The 23,022-nt window shown below is 42.3% G+C and overlaps 1 protein-coding gene across 1 annotated transcript in view; it reads left to right on the top strand.

The window, feature by feature from the left end:
- Positions 1–23,022, top strand: part of PLXNA2 (plexin A2) — a 451,224-nt gene that overhangs the window by 271,306 nt on the left and 156,896 nt on the right. Inside the window, exons 8-9 of the mRNA XM_056844100.1 lie at positions 3,432–3,546; positions 22,109–22,309. Coding sequence (XP_056700078.1) covers positions 3,432–3,546; positions 22,109–22,309 — 316 coding nt within the window. The remainder of the gene's footprint in view (positions 1–3,431; positions 3,547–22,108; positions 22,310–23,022) is intronic.

Genomic DNA, 23,022 nt, shown 5'->3' with positions numbered 1-23,022 from the left:
CTTCCCAAGTTAAGTTAGGAATAACTTTTTGTTATACCTGTATATACTGAGCATAGGTTGATTATCTTGCCACTAAAGCATAGTATAGATGCCAAAGATCAACCAGTGAAACATCAGTACAGTGTTGTGATATTAATCATTCTAAGCTACCCCAAGCATTGCTTTTGGGAGTCTAAATAAATAAAGAAAACCACCTGAAATACGATAATGTACAGTTGTTGGCATGCCTCATACTTAAGCACTCGTGTGCTGATAGATTAAGTGTTAGCATCACAATCTCATCTTTGATGGTCTTAAAGCCAAGTCTTGCTTTTCTTAAGTAACCTTTAATGTCCATGGGGGTTTGGGTGCATGGCCCTAGTGTTTCAAAAAGAGGAGAGCACTTCCTTAAAGTGAGAGCTTCCCATTGATAGTGGTCCAAAGATATCTCGTATCATTTATCAGTCCTAAAGTGGGGGAAATTGAAAATTGCAGAAAGCAGGAAACCCATAAAACATCTGCCACTCTGTAGCCGAAACTACATTTTCTGGTTAAAGCACTTTTCAGCTCTTCTGCTTGGGATGCACATGTGAAAAAAGTAGGCCTTGGACCCACGGCAGTACAAACAGAGCTGTTCTACACAAATGGCAACTTTCCAACCTCTTGCTGCATGCATCTGTGCCCCTTCAATTGTTCTTGCATGGGTCAGTGAACCACCAGGAACAATGGGGGGGTCAAAGTAAGAGAGAACGCCAACAGTGAGAAGAGGAGATCAGTAAAAATCACCTTCCCCCTCCCCACAATGGGCTGAAAGACAGGATCCAAGCCCAAGGTTCTGACTTCTAAATGTGTGGTTATCAGGTTTCTTTCATTCAAAACAATAACACGACTGAGAGTGTGCTTGTGCTATGCTTCTGAATTGATTAACGACTGTGCAGGAAGGTTGATTGACAATCACATTTCAGCCTTCCTGAGCTTTACACTACACATGTAGTTCCAGTCTAAATAAGAAGTAGCTTTGAGGAGGCTATTCCCAGCTGAAACAGAGTAGAAAATTGCATTGGGGCCCTGTGTGGCATAGTGAGATGCTCAGGCTAGACCATGGGAATAGCTCTCTGAGAGGGAGATCCATTTCTAGCCTAGAACAGAGAACTAAAGAGCAGGCGACATTCAGATGCCTGCCAACAGAAATGGAGAGAGAAATGGGTCAAACACATGAGTAATTAAATATACTCAGCTCACAATTCTTCATATTACTACCCTCTTCAGATTAACATTTTTATGAGTAAAATCAGCTTCCTTAGCTGATTTTACAAAAGTGTTGCTGATTTTATAAAAGTGTCAAAAGAAAAAAAAGTAGGATATGGTTAATATGTGTTTTCTCATAGTAAGGGGGAGAATCACCCACCCTCTTCAGTTTGGCATTGGGGTCTTTTCTGTTGATAAGGTGGTGAGATTCCCCATGTGCCTCATTTTAGATAAAAAATTGTAACATTGTTGCCTTAGTGATGCCAAAGAAAGAACTGTATCACAGTGGCCAGTACTTCCCTTAAAAATATCAGATCGTCTGTTGTGTTACCATTGGTTGCTGGGGAGGAGAAGAAAATGAAGGTTTTCTGCTATTAACCAGTAAATTAGTGCAAGGAGTTGAACTCTTGGATCATAAAGCTGCTGTTGGCCTTTACAAATATAAAATTCCCCCCTTTTTCTCCAAAGATGTTTATTATTAGAAGAAAAGGTTTTTTCACACTGGGAACAGAAATGCTCATGATTCAAATGCTGTTTAGAGTTTTGTCCCTTTGGGAACTGCTGCTCTGAAAATATCCCAAGGCAAAAAACAGCTAAAAACACTATCTTAGTGGCAGGAGAAGAAAAAATTGCATGCGTAGCAGAGGCTAACCAAAGCCCTGGGCAAAATCTGGAGCAATTGTACAATAGAATTGTAGCAGTCTTTGCTTGAGTTCCAGCTGACCCACTAGATGGCATTAAACTATTATTGCTGCTGTCACATAACGAGTTACATACAGTAACTTTCAAGACACCAGGTAAGGCTGTACATTGTCCATCTGATGCCATGTGAAACTTGAAACTTACAAGAGAAAAATAAGATAATAACAAAATCTACGCACCAGCGGATCTCCTGCAGGATAGAAAACTCCTTTTTTATTGACCACTTTTGATGTACAAATTTAATCTCTGCTTTATTTAAGCAAAGGACAATTTATAAATCTACAGGGCAAAAGTCATTTATCACACACACACACACACACACACACACACACACAATTTATTTTTGCTGGACTTTTTTGTTTAGAGGTGAAGGAAGGAGAATATGAAATTGTGGTGATCATGTGAAGCCCTGTCTCATGATCACAACTATCCCCATAAAACAGATAGCCATGGTTTATTTATCCAATAAACTCTTCAGAATTGCAACTGATCTCCACTCTACAGAAATCAGTTCCCCGGAGAACAATAAGAAAGGCCATGCTGGACCAGACCAAGGTCCATCAAGTCCAGCAGTCTGTTCAAGGCTGCCATGGAGGGTGGACTCTGTAGCATTATAACCTGCTGAGGTCCCTCCTCTCACCAAGGCTCCACCTCTAAATCTCCAGTTATATCCCTACCAAGAGTTGGCAACCCTATTCTGAATAGTAAGCAAACTGTGCCAGCCTTTCATCACATATGCACTTACAGATACACCAAAAAGGTCCTTGCAGTATCACCCCCCCACACACCCAGGCTAGAGAGCTTTGGGCTGAGGGTTTTGGGTGGTAAGTGAGGCGACCAGTCCCTAGGAGATCCCCTTACTAAGTCCTTGCAGACTGGTAAAACACAAGAGGTTAATTTGAATAAACTCACCAAGTAGTGCCTCAAGGTGCCTGGCCAATATACTCTCCCAGATCTGCTGTATGCCCACGTGTTGTCACTCATAGTTAGGGCCTAATAAGCAAAAGAAAATTACATGTCTAAACATTAGTTCTCTCTTTGAGGGTGCAATGCAGAACAAGCAAAAATGACCCAGTCCTTGGCCCCTGATGATGACTGGCTTATCCTACGTGCAGGGCACATGGGTTGCTATGGCTGCACATTTTGAGGGGAGTGTCAGCTTTATGTAAGTGTACTCTCTCTTTCCACTGGCTAGATCACATGAGACCCTACCTGGCTCCACTCCAGGCCCACATACCTTATACCCTGCAAGGGTTAAAGGAAATTTACCTGCATCCATGCATCATAGATAAGACAATTAGACATAGATAAGTCAATTTCATGAACAATTTCATTTAAAATATTTATTGAGTTAAGTTATGTATGAATTCATTGTTGATTATTCAGTAGTAATGACACATTAACAAGACTCAAAAAATGCCCAGGATAAAATGTAGCAAGCATCATTCACACACACACACACACACACAGAGTAAGTTGGTGTATTATTACTTTCTCGACAGGTGCCTGTCTTGTGTGAACAGTGCTTTTCGTTGCCACTGGTGTAAATATCGGAACCTCTGCACCCATGATCCCACAACGTGCTCATTTCAAGAGGGGCGGATCAATGTTTCTGAGGTATGCACTCTGGATTATGGGTTAGGTAGTACCTTTTAATGGCATAGTTCTCAGATGTTATTCTCATGAGATTTTACCATTTCAAAAGCAAGAAAGAAGCCTTCCAAAGGTGCAGAGTAAGGTAAGTAGTTTGGTTCTTAGTTGCTCTTATTTCAGGATTAGGGGCTGACACGGCTACAAGAAAATGGAGGGTCCAAACCTTCAGAGGTGCACAGCATGCTTTCAAGCCAAAGACAGGAGGTATAGTTAGAAAAAAAAGCCTGTGAAAGTTTCACCGTTGGGAGGACAGTAAATAGCACCTATTCAATCGATGCAAGAAAGAATAATTCCCATCATCTTCTGTTCTAGCAGAAATTCCTTTCCATAACTTTAGACAGTAATGTACCACCTGTTTACTCAATCACAAATTTCAGAGAAATAAATGGGCCTTATCCATGCATGGCTTGTAGGATTGCAACATTTAATTGTTGCAGCCATGGCAAAACATAGAGATTCCCAGACTATGCACTCTGCAACTGGGTTTTACTGTGCGAAATGGAAAAATCCACTTGCAAATGATCGGTAGAGTGCATTTAAAGTGGATTGACAGTACATTATTCAGTGTGAGTGTATGTCCCCATATATCACAAGTAAAGGACGGATGGCCAAATTAGATCTCTGGGAGATCCATGGGGAGATCTCAGAGTTTAATAAATGGCAAGAGTAACTATAGAAGTTCCCATGGTGAGAACACCACAAGAAGGTGCCTGTCTTTTTTGCTCTGAGGGTTAATACTGGTATAGGAAGGGGGTTAAACCCACTCTTTCTTTGCACTGCAGCTCCAACCTGTGCAGTGGCTATTTCCCAGTATCCTGTCTATTTTAGTCTTCCGTCATATAGGAGCTTTTCAAGGGCACTTGAGGATACAAAGAGAAAGAAGCGCTGTGTGCTTCCTCTTCACAGTGATGGAGAAGTTTAAACTCATTGTCAGTGTGCTTACATTTTGATGATATTTTTGAAACTAGCCCATATTTATTAACACATTTTTAAAATGCTGGTGTGGATGCTTGACCTTTGCTCCAGGTTATGGACTTTGGTCATTACAGTCTAGGCTGAGATAGAGAAATCACAAACAACAATAGCCCAAATGTTTGAAGAGTCACTGAAGTGATGCTTGAATAAAAAGCCGAGGAAAATAAGATACTTAAACTTGGTAGCAAGTCTTCTTGTGTTGGCTTCCTCCCCACGTAGACCAAACTCCTGCCTCTGAAGTTCCTTCCTTCCCAACCCCCGCCAGCAATCTGCTGGGGATAAGATATTGTGGGAGCAGAAGTTAGGAGAATACAGCAGCTTCCATACCTACTTTGTGGGAAAGGGCTGTGGCTGTGGTATAGCATTTGCTTTCCATGCCAAAGGACCCAGGCTCAGTCCTCGACGTCTCCAGTTAAAAGGACCAGGTAGTAAGCAATGTGAAAGCTTCAACCTGAGACTGTGAAGAGCCACTGTTGGTCAGAGTAAGCGGTACTGACCTTAATAAACCAGTGGTCTGACTCAGAATAAGGTAGTTTGATGTATTCCTGTGTGTTCACCTCAAGAGTAAGTGAAGGATGGATTCTTGGCCTAAGCCAGCAAACTCAGGTTGGTATGTCTTTAAGGAAGTACTTGAAGTTTTTTTGAGATTAAAGAACCCATCAATATTTTTGCAAATGTGGGAGTTAGACAACTTCTGCATTTGGTTGCAGTTTTCAGATATATTCTATTTTCCTGGCAAGATTAAGCAGTTGTCATTCATTCTCTTAAAGGAAGAGTTCAGACCAGCAAGGATATGACATGTAAAGAAATAAAGCACTCAGTTATAAAGGCAAAATCAGGTTTATTTTATAGAAGAATTTTGCTGCATACTAAATCAACCAGAAACACCAGGCTAAAACAACATACATCTTTCCGGTTAGAAAAGATGCCAGGAGATAATATAACATAAGCAGATTACAAGTCTATGAACATCAGCAGGGCTTGGCAAAAGAGAAGAAGCAGACATACATATCACTGGGAGCAGTGACCTTGCCTCCTTGGAGTATTTTACTGAAATCAACTCCAGACAATTTGTGCTGTGTGAAACTTCAAAGCATTTGAAGTTTTTCTGCGCACAGAGAAGATGCCCGAGGAGAAGTTCTTAATTCTAGAGACAAAGCAAAAGCATTAAATAGCCAGATGCAAAACCAAGATACATCTTTTTAAGGTGGCAAGAGGGAACTATTATCTTTTATCTTTCCTGTGCTATAGTGAGGATACATCTTCCTTCCTGTCCAGTGGGGCTGTCTTAATTCCTTTTCCTTAACTTTGGGAATTTGTTTTCAAGCTTGAAAGCAATGGCAGCAAATTTTCCTCCCGCTGTAGGTTGAAAGTGTAATTTCTCCAGACCTGGCTGAAGAAGTAAAACTGTAACATACTTGGGAATGGAACTCTGGAGAAATTCTGAGTCTCTCTCTGTTCTAATTGGTATTGCAGAACTTCTTCATAAATTCAGGCAGGGTATTCAAAAAAGTGTTCTAAAAATCTGTCCAAGTGAGAAGTACTGAGAGCCACAGGAGGTTTGGCTTTCTTGAACATCAGACAGTTTTCTTTTATTTTAATGACTCTGAAGAAAGACCTCTCTAGGTCTTGAAAAATCTGCCTCTGTGACTCCCCCTGCCACTTCCTTCCTGTCCTCCATAGCTGGCAAAGCTTCTGTTAACCTCTTTCTAGTTAGCGTATGTTGAACAAATAGTATTGTGCTACTTTGAGAGAGATCTCTTGCTAAGTGTAAGAAGCAATGATACAAATGAAACATTGTTCCTCTGTGCATACACAGGCATGTGTGCACACCCAACCAGCTCAGCAGGCTAATTTGCTTAGCCTTTCTGGAAAAAAAAATGAAATGGGGTTTGTGAATAAAGTAGAATCCAGTTATTATGTTAAAAGCAGTTTGCAGAAAGTAACTCACAAAATCAAAAAATGTCTCGGTATGGTTTTGTTATATTTGTTTATTTGTTTTCAGCACCACCTTTTCATTACCACCCTGCTAGCAAAGCTATCCTTACATCTGCCTTAATATATTAGTGGAATATTCACACGCAGACCACTTGCTGCGAAGAGAGGATGAATTGTTTTCAGAAGCTAACCAAAATGATACTAGTGCAGTCAAATGAGTTTCCCTTGAAGAACACATACAAGCTCCCTCATGAAGTTGAAGATCAGGATATATTGCAAAAACAGAATCCTGCCTTCACAATGATTTTGACATATTAATTTTTTCCCTAATAGCTTTAAATCATACTTTTTACCTGATGTTAACCAATGGTGTGAACCCTGACATGTTGCTAGCAATTGCTTGTTTATGTCAGAGTGAATGCGACCCGAAGCCTTTAAAGTAAGGTTATACTTTGCAAAATGACTGAAAAAGTGCCACTTTCATGTTTCACCACCGTGTTCTCTATTAATGCTTGGAGGCAATTCTGCTGTCTGCAGTCACTCAAGTAAATTTGCGCTGCTTGGTTTCTTTGCCTTTTGCACTCTAGACAAATTATTCTTTAACACAGTTAAACAACTGTGTGCTTACTTCAGTGCAAGTCAGCCTGTTAAGGCAATGATGATGTGTGACACAGATTTTCTTTGAAGGATTAACTAAAAATAGTACAATTCACCTTATGAGAATCAGTTGTCCTGAGGTGTTAACTTTGTTGATATGATATGTGTTTTCTCAGATATCCATGACACCATGTATGTCTGAATGCATTATCCAAAGTTGTGTTTTCCAGTATACAAGAACATCCTTGCAGAATCCGGAGTAATGCAGAATGTATGCTCTTCTGGTAGATTCTCAAGTACCGCCCATTGATTATTAGAAATGAGTGGATTCGCACAGAACCCACGATATCTATGTGACGTATTCCATACAGCCCCATGGAAAATTAAATTTAAAAGTTCTAGAAAAATATAGGGGTAGGGACCACAGTGAACACCCAAGCACTGACTTGGAAAGGGGAAACAGAAGTAATATCATAATGAATTCAAAATGGTTCTTGGCATCAAGCGAGATCACTCCTTCAGCTTGGAATTTAGCCCATCTCTGTTGATAAATTAAACCCCTGTGAACTCAGCATGAATCTAAGATTCCCATGTTGTATTTTCAGTCGTAGCACTTAGGGGAAAAATAATTTTGTTGCTATGGAGTCATTGGCAAAAAGCATATGGAAGCCCTTTTATGTTAATATGCATACATTTAATCAAGGAACAAACATTCTGATTAATGCTGGCTGCCAGGAATGACCTCTTGTCACTGTCATAGGATTCCATAAGTGGCCTACCAAGGCGCCTAGGAAATTATTTCCATCTAGTTACTTCAGGAATTGAAAATAATAACATTGCCCTGTTGTGCTGCTGTGTAGACAGCTTTCTCTTATTAAGAGTTGTGTGGGGCGGAGTTAGCTACATTTATAGTGCAATCCTAAACAAGAGTTGCCTTTTAAGCATGCTGACTTCATTGAATTTACAAGGGTGTGATTCTGGTTAGGATGGCACTCTTCAGGTTTCATTTTGCTGAAATAAAGGGACATGCCCATACAAAGATAAGCAATTAGTGCTACTGGTGGGCAGAAGGTCAAACCTGGGATTTAAGATGGGGTTGGACTGTTCCTTGAAGGAACAGGTCTGTAGTGTGGGGGTGCTCTTGGACCCAGGCCTATGGCTGGATAACCACCTGGCAGCTGTGGCCAGGAGTGCCTTTTACCAGCTTCAGCTGGTTAGCCAGCTGCAGCCTTTCCAGGACTGAAGAAATCTGGCCACTGTGCTGCATGCCCTGTTTACATCTAGATTAAATTACTGCAATGCACTCTATGTGGGGCTGCCCTTGAAAAGTGTTCAGAAACTTGAGTTGGTACAGAATGCTGCAGCCAGCATGTTGACTGGAGTGGGTTGCAGGGGCCATATCATTCCAGTCTTGGGCCACCTACCCTGGCTTCCAGTTTGTTTCTTAGCACAATTCAAGGTGCTAGTCTTGTCATTCAAAGCCCTATATGGTTTGGGACCAACATACCTGAGTGACCACGGAATCCCATATGAACCTGCCTGACCGTTACAGTCATCTTTGGACGCCCTGCTTTGGGTGCCCCCGTAAAGTTGCAGGTCCCACCTCTCCAACGGGAGAGGTGGGGCTGGCGTAATTACATCACTTTCGGGTTTACCCCTGGAAGCGCCACATCACCACAGCCACTTTAGCACTCAAACCCAAATTCTGAGGGATTGAGCACTAAAGCAGCTACAGCGATGGGGCGCTTCTGGGGGGCAAAACCTGAAGTGATGTAATCGGGTTGTGTGCAGCCACGTGATTGCCGCTCTGGAGCAGCCAGGTGGATTGACAGGAAATTGCCCACTGAAGCCACCCACCTGGCAACCCTATGCCTCCACCTTCTGAGATGAGGCAGGTGGCAACCTGGGATAGGGCCGCCTTGGTCATGGCACCAAAACTCTGGAACGCTCTCCCCAGAGATATTTTTCTGTCCCCTTCTGTTGCCACCTTCCGCCAGAGGGTGAAGACTTCTTTGTTTGGCATTCTCTCAATGATCCCTTCTTTCTAACCAACACTGTATGTTTTACTTGTATTTTAACTGTTTTATATGTATTTTACCTGGTTTTATAAACTCTTTTAAAAGTTGTTTAAATGAGGTTTGTTTGGGAGGGGGGTTATTTTAATGATGTTATAATGTAATTTTATCATATACGTCTTAATTTTTTAGCTGCCTTAGTGGCCCTTTAAGAGCTGAAAGGCGAGATATAAATTTTGTTAATAATAATAATATAATATTCAGCATCTACATTCCTCACCCTGTGGTGCTTATAAGAAAGGGATATCTGTATTGAGATGAATTTTATAACATGAAAGGAATTTCTATGAAGAATGTGGGTGTCATCATGTCACTGCGAGGTTTATGTTGATAAAATATATATCTGTGCAAATGGAAATAGCATGCAGGCAATGGGGAACACAGACACATAAATGTGTTCCTCATCTCAGCAGCGAAATATTTAAAAATCCAATTATTCTCCCAGATTTGGGATCTGCTTTCTCCTTTGGTGTTTACTGGATGGACTGAACATGGCTTCTGTGTGTGTAACACTGAAACAGGCAAATATAGGATTCAGAGGCTCTGAAAGGTTAAAATGGAGGATTCTGTTTCCTTTCAGCGGAAATGTTGAGGTAATAATCTCACCTGGAAATCTCCATAGCTGATTGTGTTTTCAGCCTGGCTTGAAGTTCCTTGTAATTATAATCATTGTCAGCAGCATCAACAACAAAAACTGAAGCATCTGTGTGACCTTTAATGCCTAGATATATATATATATTTTACTAGAAGTTGGAGCCCCAAACCAGATAAGGAATCAGCCAGTTTATTCATTTGCTTTTGGTGACAGATTTTTGCAAATGTGTAAAACATTAATATGAGCTCAGCTTTCCCACCCCCAAAAAATATGATAAAGTACTCCTAATTATTCACTTCTGTATCACTTCTGCATCCTGGTTATACACTGTATATGCTGCCTTGACCTTTGAGGAAGGTATTATGACCTTTGAGGACATAATTTTAAATAAATATAGTCTCACTACTTTTGCTATCATTAGACATCTATTAGTTGCAGAGTCATTTGGGATTTTTGTGATTTTTCTACCTGGCATCACAGAACTGCCAGGACATATTTCACATTACCCGAATATTCAGAAGCAAATTTAGGATTAGGGTCAGAAGTCAGAACTGAAAAGACTTCAAAACCCAATGTGCCCTTATTTATTTATTTAGAACTTTTATATGCCACATTTCCAGAGGTGATTCACAAAGTAAAACAATACAATAAAATCATTTTTAAAAGGAGAAAAAATATCAATAATACAGGGTATGAAAGTGCAAAACAACACTCAACAGTCTTACATTATAATAATAAAACAGTCCTCTGGCTAGAAGCAGACCCAAAAAAACCAGCTAAAGAGATAGAACCCCTCGGTTAAAAGCCTCGGTTAGCAGCAGGTAGACCCCAAGAGCGTTCAAAAGGCACAGTGCCATCAGTGTAAAAGTTCTGTCTTTGGTCACCACCCGTCTGACCTCTGCAGGCAGAGGCACAGAGATACTAGCTTGGAAGGCAGATTGTAACTGGTAGACTGAAAAGTGCAGGAGGAAGTGTTCCTTCAGGTAGGCCTGCTCCAAGCCATTTGAAACTAAGAACCGGCACTTAAGTATGTCCTTGTGTGTGCACACAGGGTTTCCATGGCTTATGGCATCAAGTTCCTCAGAAACTAGAATGGCCCAGTACTTCAATCTAGTGGTATTGTTATTCACTCACAGTCTTTCTTTTGCACACAAGGACTTACCCATTCATTACAAAGGAAGTAGAAAAGGTTGACACACACAAAGTGGAACATAAACAGGACATACCGTATATACTCGGGTATAAGCCGACCCGAGTATAAGCCGACCCCCCCAAATTTGAGGCCAGAAAAGGGAATTTCTTATTGACCCGCGTATAAGCCGAGGGTCAATAAGAAATTCCCTTTACCGGCAATGCTGCGCTCTAAAATGGCGGCCGCCATTTTAGAGCGCAGGGCCCCTGCCCCAGGTCGCCCTCCCGCCGGCCTCCCAGGCCCTCCCGCCCCAACCCGCCCCACCCCACCCCAACCCCAGTGCCATCCAAGGGGGGGAGGGGGAAGAGCCCCTGAACCCCCTACTTACCGGGAGACGCGGCGAATCGGCGGCGTGGCCTTCCTGGGCCGGCAGGAGGCCTTTCCAGGCCCCTGCCGGCCGGAGGAAGGTGCTTGGGCGCGTGGGTGGCGGCGGCGCAGCCAGCAGGGGCCTCCTGCCGGCCCAGGAAGGTCCCTGCCGGCAGAAGAAAGGCGCCCAGGCGCCTGGGCGGCGGCGGAGCAGCCAGCAGAGACCTCCTGCCGGCCCAGGAAGGCCCCTGCCGGCAGGAGAAAGGCTCCCAGGCGAGGCTGCGAGCGGTAAGTTCCTCCCTCCCTCCTCCCTCCTCCCCCCTCCCCTCTCCTACCGTATTGACCCGTGTATAAGCCGAGTTCGGCTTTTTCAGCCCTTTTTTGGGGCTGAAAAACTCGGCTTATACACGAGTATACGGTAAACAGTGACAGGAAAGTCTGTTTGTGCAGGTTCTAAGCGTGGTTGCTATCCAAAGGATGTTCAATGCATTTCTTTGCCTAAACATGTCTTGTTTGTGGCTTCCTAAAGGCACCTGGTTGGCCACTGTGTGAACAGACTGCTGGACTTGATGGGCCTTGGTCTGATCCAGCAGGGCCTTTCTTATGTTCTTATGTTCTAACATGGTGTATCTACTCTAGTTTTCTAATAAGTAGTGGGTAGGACTCAAACTTCTCCTGCCTTTAGTGGAATGGCCTTCCATTTGCAAGTGGAGAAAGCAGTTTCAGCCAATTCCCCTTTTCATGCATTCCACACAGTTTCTAAGGGTACCCAAACCATCAGGAGAAGCTGTTGGGGGAAGGAGGCACAGAGGGCTGCACTGGAAAGTGGAAGCCAAGATATATCTGCTCACAGCTCTTTGAACCCAACCTGCTATCTTCCAAAATGTAATATATTCTACGGATACTATCCTAGCATATTACAAGAATTTACTAGGAAATCTGATTTGAAACAGTAAGTAGGGTTCAGTAGGAGCATTCCAAACATATGCTCTAATATGGTGATAGAGCTAATTAACATTTCACTTCCTGACACATACTGCTTATAATCTGTTTTACACAACTGTATGCTTAGAATGAAGTGCAAGTTTTTTTCAGCATGCTCATGAAAATGAAACAAGCAGACCCTTTTAAGATGTTTTACGTATTGTAAATTGGGTTCACAACATCCTTTTTTTTTGTTCCATGATAGGGCAAAAAAAATTAAATCTAAAATCTGAAGTCAAAACATAGATTTAGATCTCGGATGGATAGCCATCTTGGAAAATTCTCTGTGTGTATTCACACAGTGAAACTCCCATGAAAAAAATTTTTTTGGTGGCTTAGCAATGCCCTGTTTGGGGTTAGGGGAAAATTCCTCCGTCAGAAAACACCAAATTCCAGTTGCTTTCCTGAATGTACTACTAAAAACAAAAACATTAGAATGAGTCATGTTTGCCACTCTTTAATTGTCCAGCATAGATTTAAGCATTTGGTTATTCTTTTCACCGCTAAACACTGAGCTAGGCATTTCTAGCAAGGTTTGCTTGGAAGTCTTCAGTTCAGAATTATCCACCAGTTCAGATTTGGCAAAGTGCCAAAACTGTGTTGTGATAACAGGCTCTGAAAAGCTTATTAAAGTATAATGCTAAGAGCTGGATTTGCCAGATCACAGCAAAATATTTCTGCAGTCTATCTCAGCTCCTAATTAATAATTCAAAGAAAGGTGGGAATTTAAAGTAGCTATTAAACAAACAATTGTCCAGAAGCTGAGCTGTGTTGCAAAGTTTTTATATGGCAACTTCAGCTGTTGGACCCCTTGCCTTAATTGTCAGAAGCATTGCTTAGAAAACTGTAGTGAAAATGAAAAATAATCCAGAATTTGAGCCAGGGTCAGGAGACCAGACTTCCTTTGGAGTGAAGGAAATCTGACCAAAAACTGAACTTTGATCCCCTGAAAATTTCTGCTGCAGTCTCCTTGCCTGTGCCTTTGCAACTCTTTCTGGTAGGGTTGCTAGGTCCCCCTGGCCACTAGTGGGGCTTGGGGTGGTGGTGGTAGGATTGCCAGATCTAGGCTTTGCCCTTAGTCAGGAACCACAGTGAAGGGTGGGTAGTTGCAAGAAAGCCAAGGGAAAGGGAAAGATTGCTGAAACTAGCATTTGTTGATATAAAACAGGACTGAATGTTAATCTGTGAGCCAAAACTAACTACAGTTCAACGATGATTTCTTGTTCTGACTGAACTGAGTTTTTATTTGGGCAATAAAAATATTTTGGAAAGGGGGTCTGTAAAAAGATGGTGAATTAGGTCTCAGCTTTGAAGAACCTATCGTGAAAATTTAAAGTAATTGGCCATGATGCAGTTTAGGGCATATTCCAGACCAACAATAACACTGTTGTTTGCAGATTGTTTTTTCTTTCAGAAAGACCTTATAAAATTCCTAATATGCTTTTTACACATTCCAGGTTTTTAAAGTGTCTTGTAACTCAGTGGTTACATGGTGCAGGCAGCATAAGCAAAAGTCATCACAGTGATCTTGCTTGTACACACTTAACCTTGCTGGGTTTGAATCATGGCTTCCTAGATCTTAATCCACTTCTTTATACTTCTTCCTGATTTCATCCCTTCCCCTGCTACTTTAGTTTAGGACCTTGCATTTGTTAAACAACAGCTGTTATGAAAGGATTCCAAGCACTGGGAGTTCAATAACTGCTGACAGCTTAGAGATTTTTGAACAACTTAGAAGAGTAAGCAAGACTGCGTCTGTGAAAGGAGCAAAGAGGGGGAGGTTTTGCATGCTGGGACAAAATTGTCACTGAAATTACTGGCTAAAGTGGGGGCTGATGGTGCAAAGGGGGACATTTACACAAAACAAATTGGTTGATATAAAGTGCATTTTAAATTATTAGTAATATTTAATAACCAAAATGGAAATGCACTTGGCTGTTTGCAAAGCAAAGGCCAAAAACAAAATGAAATAAGGAATTGGATTCACTAAAGACGGGATTACCGAAAAGACAAATAGAAATTCAGCAGCTGCTAAATTCTCCTTACATTGGATTTCCTCTATCTTGTGCCAGCTTCTGAAGGATCACATTCTTCTTTGGATTCCACCAATGTAAATTAGGAACGATGTTAGCCAAATCAATGGAGCCATCAACAATGCAGAGGGAGAGCAGAGTTTTAGATCACATGCCAATTCGGCTGGCAATTATCAGTGTGCGTAATTAGCTATTGCTTGCAAGGGTACGTGAAAAATAGTCAGGCTGCACATAAGGAGCTTTATTTTGTTTCCCTTTAGGTTCCAGATATTTCTTGCTTTGCATAGAAAGGCAGTCTTTAGCATCAGGAGGTATATGTTTGAAAAAAGATACAGTATTTGAAGGCAAATTATTACTTCTAGATATGTTCTTGAACATGCTGTTTTCATCTGCAGACTAACATCTCAGATATACCCCACTGTTCACTGACAGCTCCATTAAAATTGGGCTAAAACGAATAAAATGCATTTCAACAGAGATAAATGTAAAGTTCTGCATTTAGGTAGGAAAAATCAAATGCATAATTATAGGATGGGGGAATCAGAAGTAGTGTGTGCGAAAAGGATCTTGGGGTCTTAGTAGACCAAACACTGAACATGAGTCAGCAGTGTAATGCAGTAGCTAAAAAGGCAAATGGGATCCTGGGCTGTATCAATAGAAGTATAGTGTCCAGATCACACAAAGTGATGGTATCACTCTACTGTGGTTAGACCTCACCTATTGTGTTCAGTTTTGGGCACCACAGTTTAAGAAGGATGTAGACAAGCTGGAACGTGTCCAGAAGAGGGTAACAAAGATGGTGAGGGGTTTGGACACCAAGTCCTATGAGGAAAGGTTGAAGGAGCTGGGTATCTTTAGCCTGAAGAAGAGAAGACTGAGAGGTAATATGATAACCATCTTCAACTACTTGAAGGGCTGTCACATAGAGGATGGTGCTGAGTTTTTTCTGTTGCCCCAGAAGGTCAGACCAGAACCAATGGGTTAAAATTAAATCAAAAGAGTTTCCATCTAGACATTAGGAAGAATTTTCTAACAGTTACAGAAGTTCCTCAGTGGAACAGGCTTCCTCTGGGAGGTGGTAAGCTCTCCTTCCCTGGAGGTTTTTAAGCAGAGGCTAGATATCCATCTGTCAGCAATGCTGATTCTATGACCTTAGGCAGATCATGAGAGGGAGGACATCTTGGTCATCTTCTGGGCATCGAGTAGGGGTCACTTGGGGTGTGGCCGGGCAATTAGTTGTGAATTTCCTGCATTGTGCAAGGGGTTGGACTAGATGACCCTAGTGGTACCTTCCAACTCTATGATTCTATGATTCTGTGATCTATTGCCAATATAAGTGAGAATTATTGATGCGGTCAAACAACTTACCGAATTAGAAAGATAAAAAGGGGGAAATGTGCAAATGGGCTTTCACTGAATGCTCAGATCTTTGTGATTGGATACCCTGTTGTATCTGATCTCTTACATATAATCGTGAGTATGTGAATTAATCCCTGTGTATATTAAATCAACAGCTTTTCAGACAATGGCATTAGCACTATAAATATTGTAAATAAATAACACCCAAAGCCCAATATAAAACATGGCAGTAGACACCAGCATAGCAACACGTGGCAGCATTCTCTTCTAAGCACACACAAGCAAACCACAGGCCCCTACAGGTTCTGTGTCTTCATTCACTCATCTGATAAATTCAGTGAAAATTGCCAGTAGCAATGCAGTACCCACAGGTGCCCTGTGCAGTTGGTGATATTGCATCCTGTAGTGTATCCTTCTGCATTCGTAGATCCCTTTGTTAATGCAATCACTGAAGCTGTCAAACAGCAAAAGCCTACAGTTTCTTTCTTGTCCCCAGAGTCAAGTATACTCACAGTCTGACTGATTCTTTACTTTCACTTAGAGTCCCAATGTGACATTTCCCTCCCAAGGAAACCTTTGCTAAGAGAAAAACTCCATTATATCCTCCTTGTATCCAATGATAACAGAAATTATTTTTGGACCAACATTTCCAGTTGTACAATGTACAGATTTGATGCGGGGGGGGGGGGGCAGAACTCTCACCCACGTTTATCTAAAATAAAAGTGTTTTCCAGCATTCTGCAGATCTATTCAAATAATGTAGGCTGGAAAGATAAAGCATACTAGATAGTTCCTTTTCAACTCCTCTGTTCTAATGGTGTCCTATCGTGAATGCAGGATTTTTGTCTTATGACAATAACTCACACATTTTAGCAGAACAGCTTGAATCTTAAATTTGAAATTGTGAAACTTTAAAAGACAAAAGGATAATTAGGTGCCTTTAATTTTGGGTCCTAACTCAACAATACTCTGTTTTGCGTTCTGCTGGTCATCAAAGTCAAATAAAAGAAGTAGTGAAAATCACCATTAATTTGGGCATGTATAATAGCATGGAATATAAAAAGATATGATAGCAGACTACCTCTAAATACACTTTTATCTTTGTGCCTCCTTTACTGGCTTCTTCTGTTATGCAGACACTTTTGATAGTACTATTTCTGCATTTTTGCATTTCAAAAATTCCTTTGGCAGCCCACTGCAACACTCCTGCTAAGTTGTAGCCTATATGCCAAGGCGAACACTGGCATAATATACTTACAGTCTTGTACACTCCTGGTGGCAAAGCAGAAAGGAGGAGGAGTTGGTTTTTATATGCTGACTTTCTCTACCACTTAAGGAAGAACCAAACTGGCTTACAATCACCTTCTCTTCCCCTCCCCTCAACAGACACCCTGTGAGATGGGTGGGGCTGAGAGAGCTCTAAGAGCTGTGATTAGCCCAAGGTCACCCAGCTGGCTTCATGTGTAAGAATGAGGAAACCATCCCGGTTCTCCACATTAAAGTCTACTGCTGCAAACCACTGGTGTTAACCACTACACCACGCTGGCTGCAATAGTAGCACTACAAACGAGATAATGTGGCATTATTGACAGTCACTCCCATAGCATGCAGGATAGCTCTTCACCAGCAGTGCCTGTGCATTACCCATGCAGGGAGAGCACCAATCAACCTGTGATGGTAGCAGGGACCCATGATGACATCCTAGAAGCCGGTTTACATTCTCCCCAGCACACAATGACAAACATGTTCCTCAGAAAAATTCACAACTCCTCTACTGATACAGGTCTGGTACTCTCGTGCACATGTCTGTGTTGAGGCCTGTGGGGGAACACACTTGTTGATAAAGAGAGGAAAAGCAACTAAATGAGCCAAGAAGAATGCATGCCAAAGCAACAGCTTCCAGGAAGCAACAATGTAATCTGCCCAATTGTTTGGTGTTTAAGCAGGGGAAAGAGCTGTGCAGGGGTTTTAAGGAAAATACTGAAGTGCTTGAAGCTAGCAAACTGTTCTTGTGGTGAATGCAAGGTTTAGCAATGCGTTGTCATTTCTATTTAAAAATAGTCTCCGGCCTCCTACACACATCAGGCTCCTGACATTGGGAATGGTCATTCAGAAAAAGAGAGGGAAAACTAATTCCCTCACTTTAATGCAGGGGTGGGGAACCTTTTTTCTGCCAAGGGCCATTTGAATATTTATAATATCATTCGCGGGCCAAAGAAGATTATCAACTTAAAAATTAGCCTGCTATATTCTTGGGCGGTCCTAGCAGCTCCATAGCTAACGACTCTTCTTAAAGGGGGGGAAAAGGTTCCTTTTCTCGGCAAAACAAACTCACATCCATCTTGAATAGAGGCTATTCCTGTCCTTGGGAGGGGGTGGATCACCAGTCTTAGATCCTTCTGAGCTAGAGATCTGCCAAGACCCACGAAGGGCCAGACCAAATGAATTCGCGGGCCTTATACGGCCCCCGGGCCTGACGTTCCCCACCCCTGCTTTAATGTGTCTGCTCTGCCTGTGAAATAGGGAGCCCCCTCACTCTCTGAAATTTGGCCGTGAGATTCCCTTGGGTGAGGGTCCACTTTGTTTCTTGAGCTGGGACATTATCTCCTTTCCGCCTACAGTTTTAGAAGGGAGACTCCCTTGGGTGTGCGGAATCATCTCTGAGAATATCAGGCCGAGGGGGGGAGCAGGGAGTTAATGGTGGGACTTGTTTCCTTTTGAAACCAATGGAAATGGCTATTCAGCTGATTAATTATCCAGATTATGTGGCATGGTGATATTAATGAATTCAACCAAGCACATTTTTGTCAGAACTTAAACCCAAACAGAAGTGTCTGTGCATATCCCTGTTCTTCATGCCTTATCCAAATTCTCTGTGCGCACACTGATTTTGCATTCATTTTGTGGTCTCTCTGATATCTGTGTCTGGGGCGTCACCTGTTGGAGGGGTTTTTGTTATACTTAAGAGGATACTCATACCTCTATTATAGAGGATTGCATTGGAATCAATTTGTTCTTATGCCATGTGACTTGGTTCTGATCCTGAAAAGATCATACATGTTTGACCAACAGTTCCAGTATCTGGAGTACAGCATTTGGTGTTTGCTAACAAAGGTGGCTTTCTTCCCCATACTGTTCCCCAGTGCATAATGGGATCCTACTTGCATTTGGGAGGTCTGTGACTAGTGGGGCTTCCTTAACACAAAACGCATACTTACCGTTGTTCTGTGTGAAGGAAATTCTAGCTCAACTTTTGAGTAAGGGGTAAATTGTTAGCCCATACATGGTTTCCACTTATTTCAGGAGGAGAGTAGTGTCAACAGCCATTCCAACAACATCCAGGACAATTCTGCACCAGCAGTGTCTGTGCAATAGCCATGCAATAGACAACACCAATCAATCTGTGGTGACAGCAGGGTCCCGTGGTGTTTGAACTCTGCACACTTGGGGTTAGCTGTAGACCTGGAGGATGTAGGAGTCATTGTCTAAGGTGGTCTTTTCCTCATGAGAGGGTTGTACACTATTGTGAGGTGTAGGATAGGCTCTGACCTGAATGGCCCAGGCTAGCCTAATCTCGTCAGATCTCAGAAGCTAAGCAGGGTCAGCCCTGGTTAGTATTTGGATGGGAGACCACCAAGGAAGTCCAGGGTTGCTATACAGAGGAAGGCACTGGCAAACCACCTCTGTTAGTCTCTTGCCTTGAAAATCCCATAAGGGGTTGCCATAAGTCGGCTGTGACTTGACGGCACTTTACACACACAGGATAGGCTCTGATCATAAGGTTCCAACTCTGCCATTCCTCTGCTAAACCACAAGCTCTGACCAGTTTTTCCACATGCATACTCATTTCACTGCCAGTATTGTTTTACAGTGGCACAGTTCCATTCATTATGCATAACCCCACCAGTGCAGTGGGATTTAGTAGAAGTAAGTTCTTCAGTGGAACAAAGTGTGCATTTAGAAGATGAGTTGAATCAAACAGCTAAGTAACCAGTTCTGAAATCCTGGTGTGGAGAAAGTATTTTAGGGTTATGATAACTTGATAGACTGAAACCATAACTTTCTTTCTAACATGATAACACCTGGGCTTCCACCTGGGTTTTTAACATGAGCTATGGCAGTGGTGGTGAACCTATGGCACGTGTGCCAGAGGGGGCACTCAGAGCCCTCTCTGGGGGCACGCGCACCGTCACCCCAGCACAGAGTTCGCCTGAGTTCGTTACTAGAAAGCCAGAGGGACGCGGGGCCGGGCTGCTCCCCTCCCCCTCTCCACACACGCCTGCGGGCATTTCTCACATCACCCGCCCCTCTGCCCAGCAGCCCGATGGGAGCGCTTCCTCCCTCCCCTGTCACATGTGGCAGGGCGACTCACATGCCGGGCGGCTCACATATGGCTTGAGGGTGCAGTGCGAACGGCAGCCTGTTGCGTCTGTGGCGAAGGTGATTCCCGTGGTGGGGTTGGAGAGGAGCTAGGTTGGAGGGGAGCATAGCTCACAGCGTGGCATAGCTGGAGGGGAGCAGAGTGCTCGGGCCAGTATTCAGGTTAAATTGCCGTGTTGGCACTTTGCGATAAATATGTGGGTTTTGGGTTGCAGTTTGGGCACTCAGCCTCTAAAAGGTTCGCCATCACTGAGCTATGGTGAGCTTGCCCTGACCTGGATGGCCCAGGCTAGCCTGATCTCGTCAGATCTCAGAAGCTAAGCAGTGTCAGCCCTGCTTAGTATTTGGATGGGAGACCACCAAGGAATACCAGGGTTGCTGTGCAGAGGAAGGCACTGGCAAACCACCTCAGTTAGTTTCTTGCCATGAAAACCCCAAAAGGGGTTGCCATAAGTCGGTTGCGACTTGACGGGACTTTACACACACATGGTGAGCTTACAGAAGGAAAAGCCAGGTAATACCTTAAGTTACAGCCACACCAAATACGACAAAACAGTGTGCTGGCTTTCGTATTTTTCAGAGCATCAGTAGGGACAGCAAGAGGGGAAATGTTGTAGGCAATGTCCTTTCCCCATTGGGACAGCAGACGTTTTCCCCAACTTGAACTGAAAATCCTTTCTGACAAAAAATCGTCTTTAAAATAAAATAACACATATACAAGAGTTGTCATAAAGGTTTATGGAACTGCTGGGTAAAGCTACTAGATCTCCCATAACAGACATCATCTGTTTTCCATTTATTTACACCTGAGCTAATACAGAAGCTAAAATATTATTAGAACTAGAATCAAAGCTAAAGAAGGCTGAGCAAACATGTATCAGTGAGATGAATGAATGGACTTGCTTTCTGGCTGCACTAGTCCCTGGTGCTGCAACTGAAAATAAGCAATGATGGTTCTAAGTGTTTGCACTTGTATGATTTGTTGAGATCAGGTGGGCTTCCTTTGGACAGGATCTAGATTCTTATTTAGGGCATAATTTTATTTGTTTGCTGGATTGTATCCAACCTTTCTTCTGCGGAGCTCAAAACAGCTTTTGATTTATTACATATTTATTCTGCCTTTTTTCCCTTGTGGAACTCAAGGCAGTGTATATAGGAACCCCAGGGGGTCTAGCCACAAACTAGATCCGAAAGTGCTTAGTGTCTAGCCAGTATGGCTGTTTGTCCACAAGGTCCGGAATGTGAGTCATTGTTTGCTGATGATTTGAATGGAATCTTATCCTCAGTTTAACCTTTAAAAATGAGATTCTTAATGAAAAGACAATTTTACATACATTATAATGTCATAAAGTGACATTTTCCATTTGATAATTAACAGATATCACCTTGATTTTGTCCTCTTGTGCTGTAGGATGCATTGTGTAATTGGATGAGTGCTTTATTTTGAAAGTTGTGAATGCTGTGAATTATATATCTTAGTTTTCATGCTTGTGATCCAGATAAATACCATAATTATAAATCCAAAAGGAGTTCTCAGAGCAGATTAATATTCTCAACCAACATATTTGTCAAAAGTTTGGATTTGATGGTTAGAAAAGCCTTGAGTATTTCAACCCTGAATGACTTTAATCTTTATTTCAAAACATACACATATACTTTGAGAGTATTCTCTGAATTGTGAAAGACTTCCTCAGAGGAGCCTCATTTTAATTGCAACAGCAAATGAGAACTCTTGACTTGTTTGTTGCTCATTTGTTTTATTCACTTAATCATCACAGAGAAGCACATTCTTTCCTGCCCATCCGGTTGATAGATTGTCTGTATAAATCAGAGGGAGATTATATGATGACAGGCTGCCTCATTTATTTCCAGCCTTAATAAGAAACTGCTCTAAGGAATCAAAAAGATCGTCCCAGAGAATTAGGGCTGAAAATCATAAAAACCTAAAACACGTACATTTGATGTCTTTGTAGCCACGCTTGCTCTTCATCAAGACCTGTTACTGAGATTGAGTGTCCCCTGAACCCTGAGGTTCATATCTATTCAGAGGCTGCAGTTACCTGGATATTTTTTTTTGTATATTTTCCTCTAGGATTGCCCACAGCTGTTCCCTACAGAAGAAATTCTGATCCCTGTTGGTGAGGTGAAACCCATCACCTTGAAGGCCAGAAATTTACCACAGCCGCAGTCTGGCCAGCGTGGCTACGAGTGTGTCCTCAACATCCAAGGCGTAATCCATCGTGTGCCTGCTCTTCGCTTCAACAGCTCCAGTGTCCAGTGCCAGAATAGCTCAGTAAGACTCTTAGCCTATGGCAGGATTGTGGGGAGAGGGAGAAGAGTGAGAAGGTAGACAGTGTGTTAAAGGATGTCAGACGTGATGGGAGGAAAGATACAAATAAAGAGCAAGAATGTATGAGATTGAGATCTGAGGCAAACACAGTGCATGAGCAAGCGGAATGAGGTAACAGAGTGATGCTGTCAGAAGGTGACAACCATGGGGAGGGGGGCTACAGAGAACCAAGATGTTCTTCTCTTTCTCAGGTCCCTGGCAGGTTTCCAGGTGATTACAGTGAATGATGTACACCTAGGCTAGAATATCTGAAATAATGACCTTGCTAGAATTTATATGATAATTTATCAGAAAGAAATGAATTAGTGGTCCCTATTTATTATGACGCTCTCAATGCAATCCTAAACAGAATTATACCCTTCAAAGCCCATTGACATCAATGGGCTTAGAAAATTGTAACACGTTTTAGGATTTCACGGTTTGTCTCTCACTTTTAATGCATCTTCAGCCTTCAGTCAAATCAGAGATTGAAGCATCTTGATAGATTACTTTAGAACAGCCGTTCATTCATTTATATAACACCTCACAAAGTTTGTCCTGCTGTGTAAGGACTCCACCTCCCTACATTATTGGGAAGTGAACTAATGTGTGTTTCATGGCTTGGTCCAAAGAAACAAGGAAGACCACTTTAGTTCAGTGGTGTGTGTATATGTGTT

The sequence above is a fragment of the Euleptes europaea genome, chromosome 2 (genome assembly GCF_029931775.1).
Source record: "Euleptes europaea isolate rEulEur1 chromosome 2, rEulEur1.hap1, whole genome shotgun sequence".
NCBI classification, from domain to species: domain Eukaryota; kingdom Metazoa; phylum Chordata; class Lepidosauria; order Squamata; family Sphaerodactylidae; genus Euleptes; species Euleptes europaea.
Note: the sequence above shows the minus strand (reverse complement) of the source record. Positions and strands in the feature narration are given on the sequence as shown.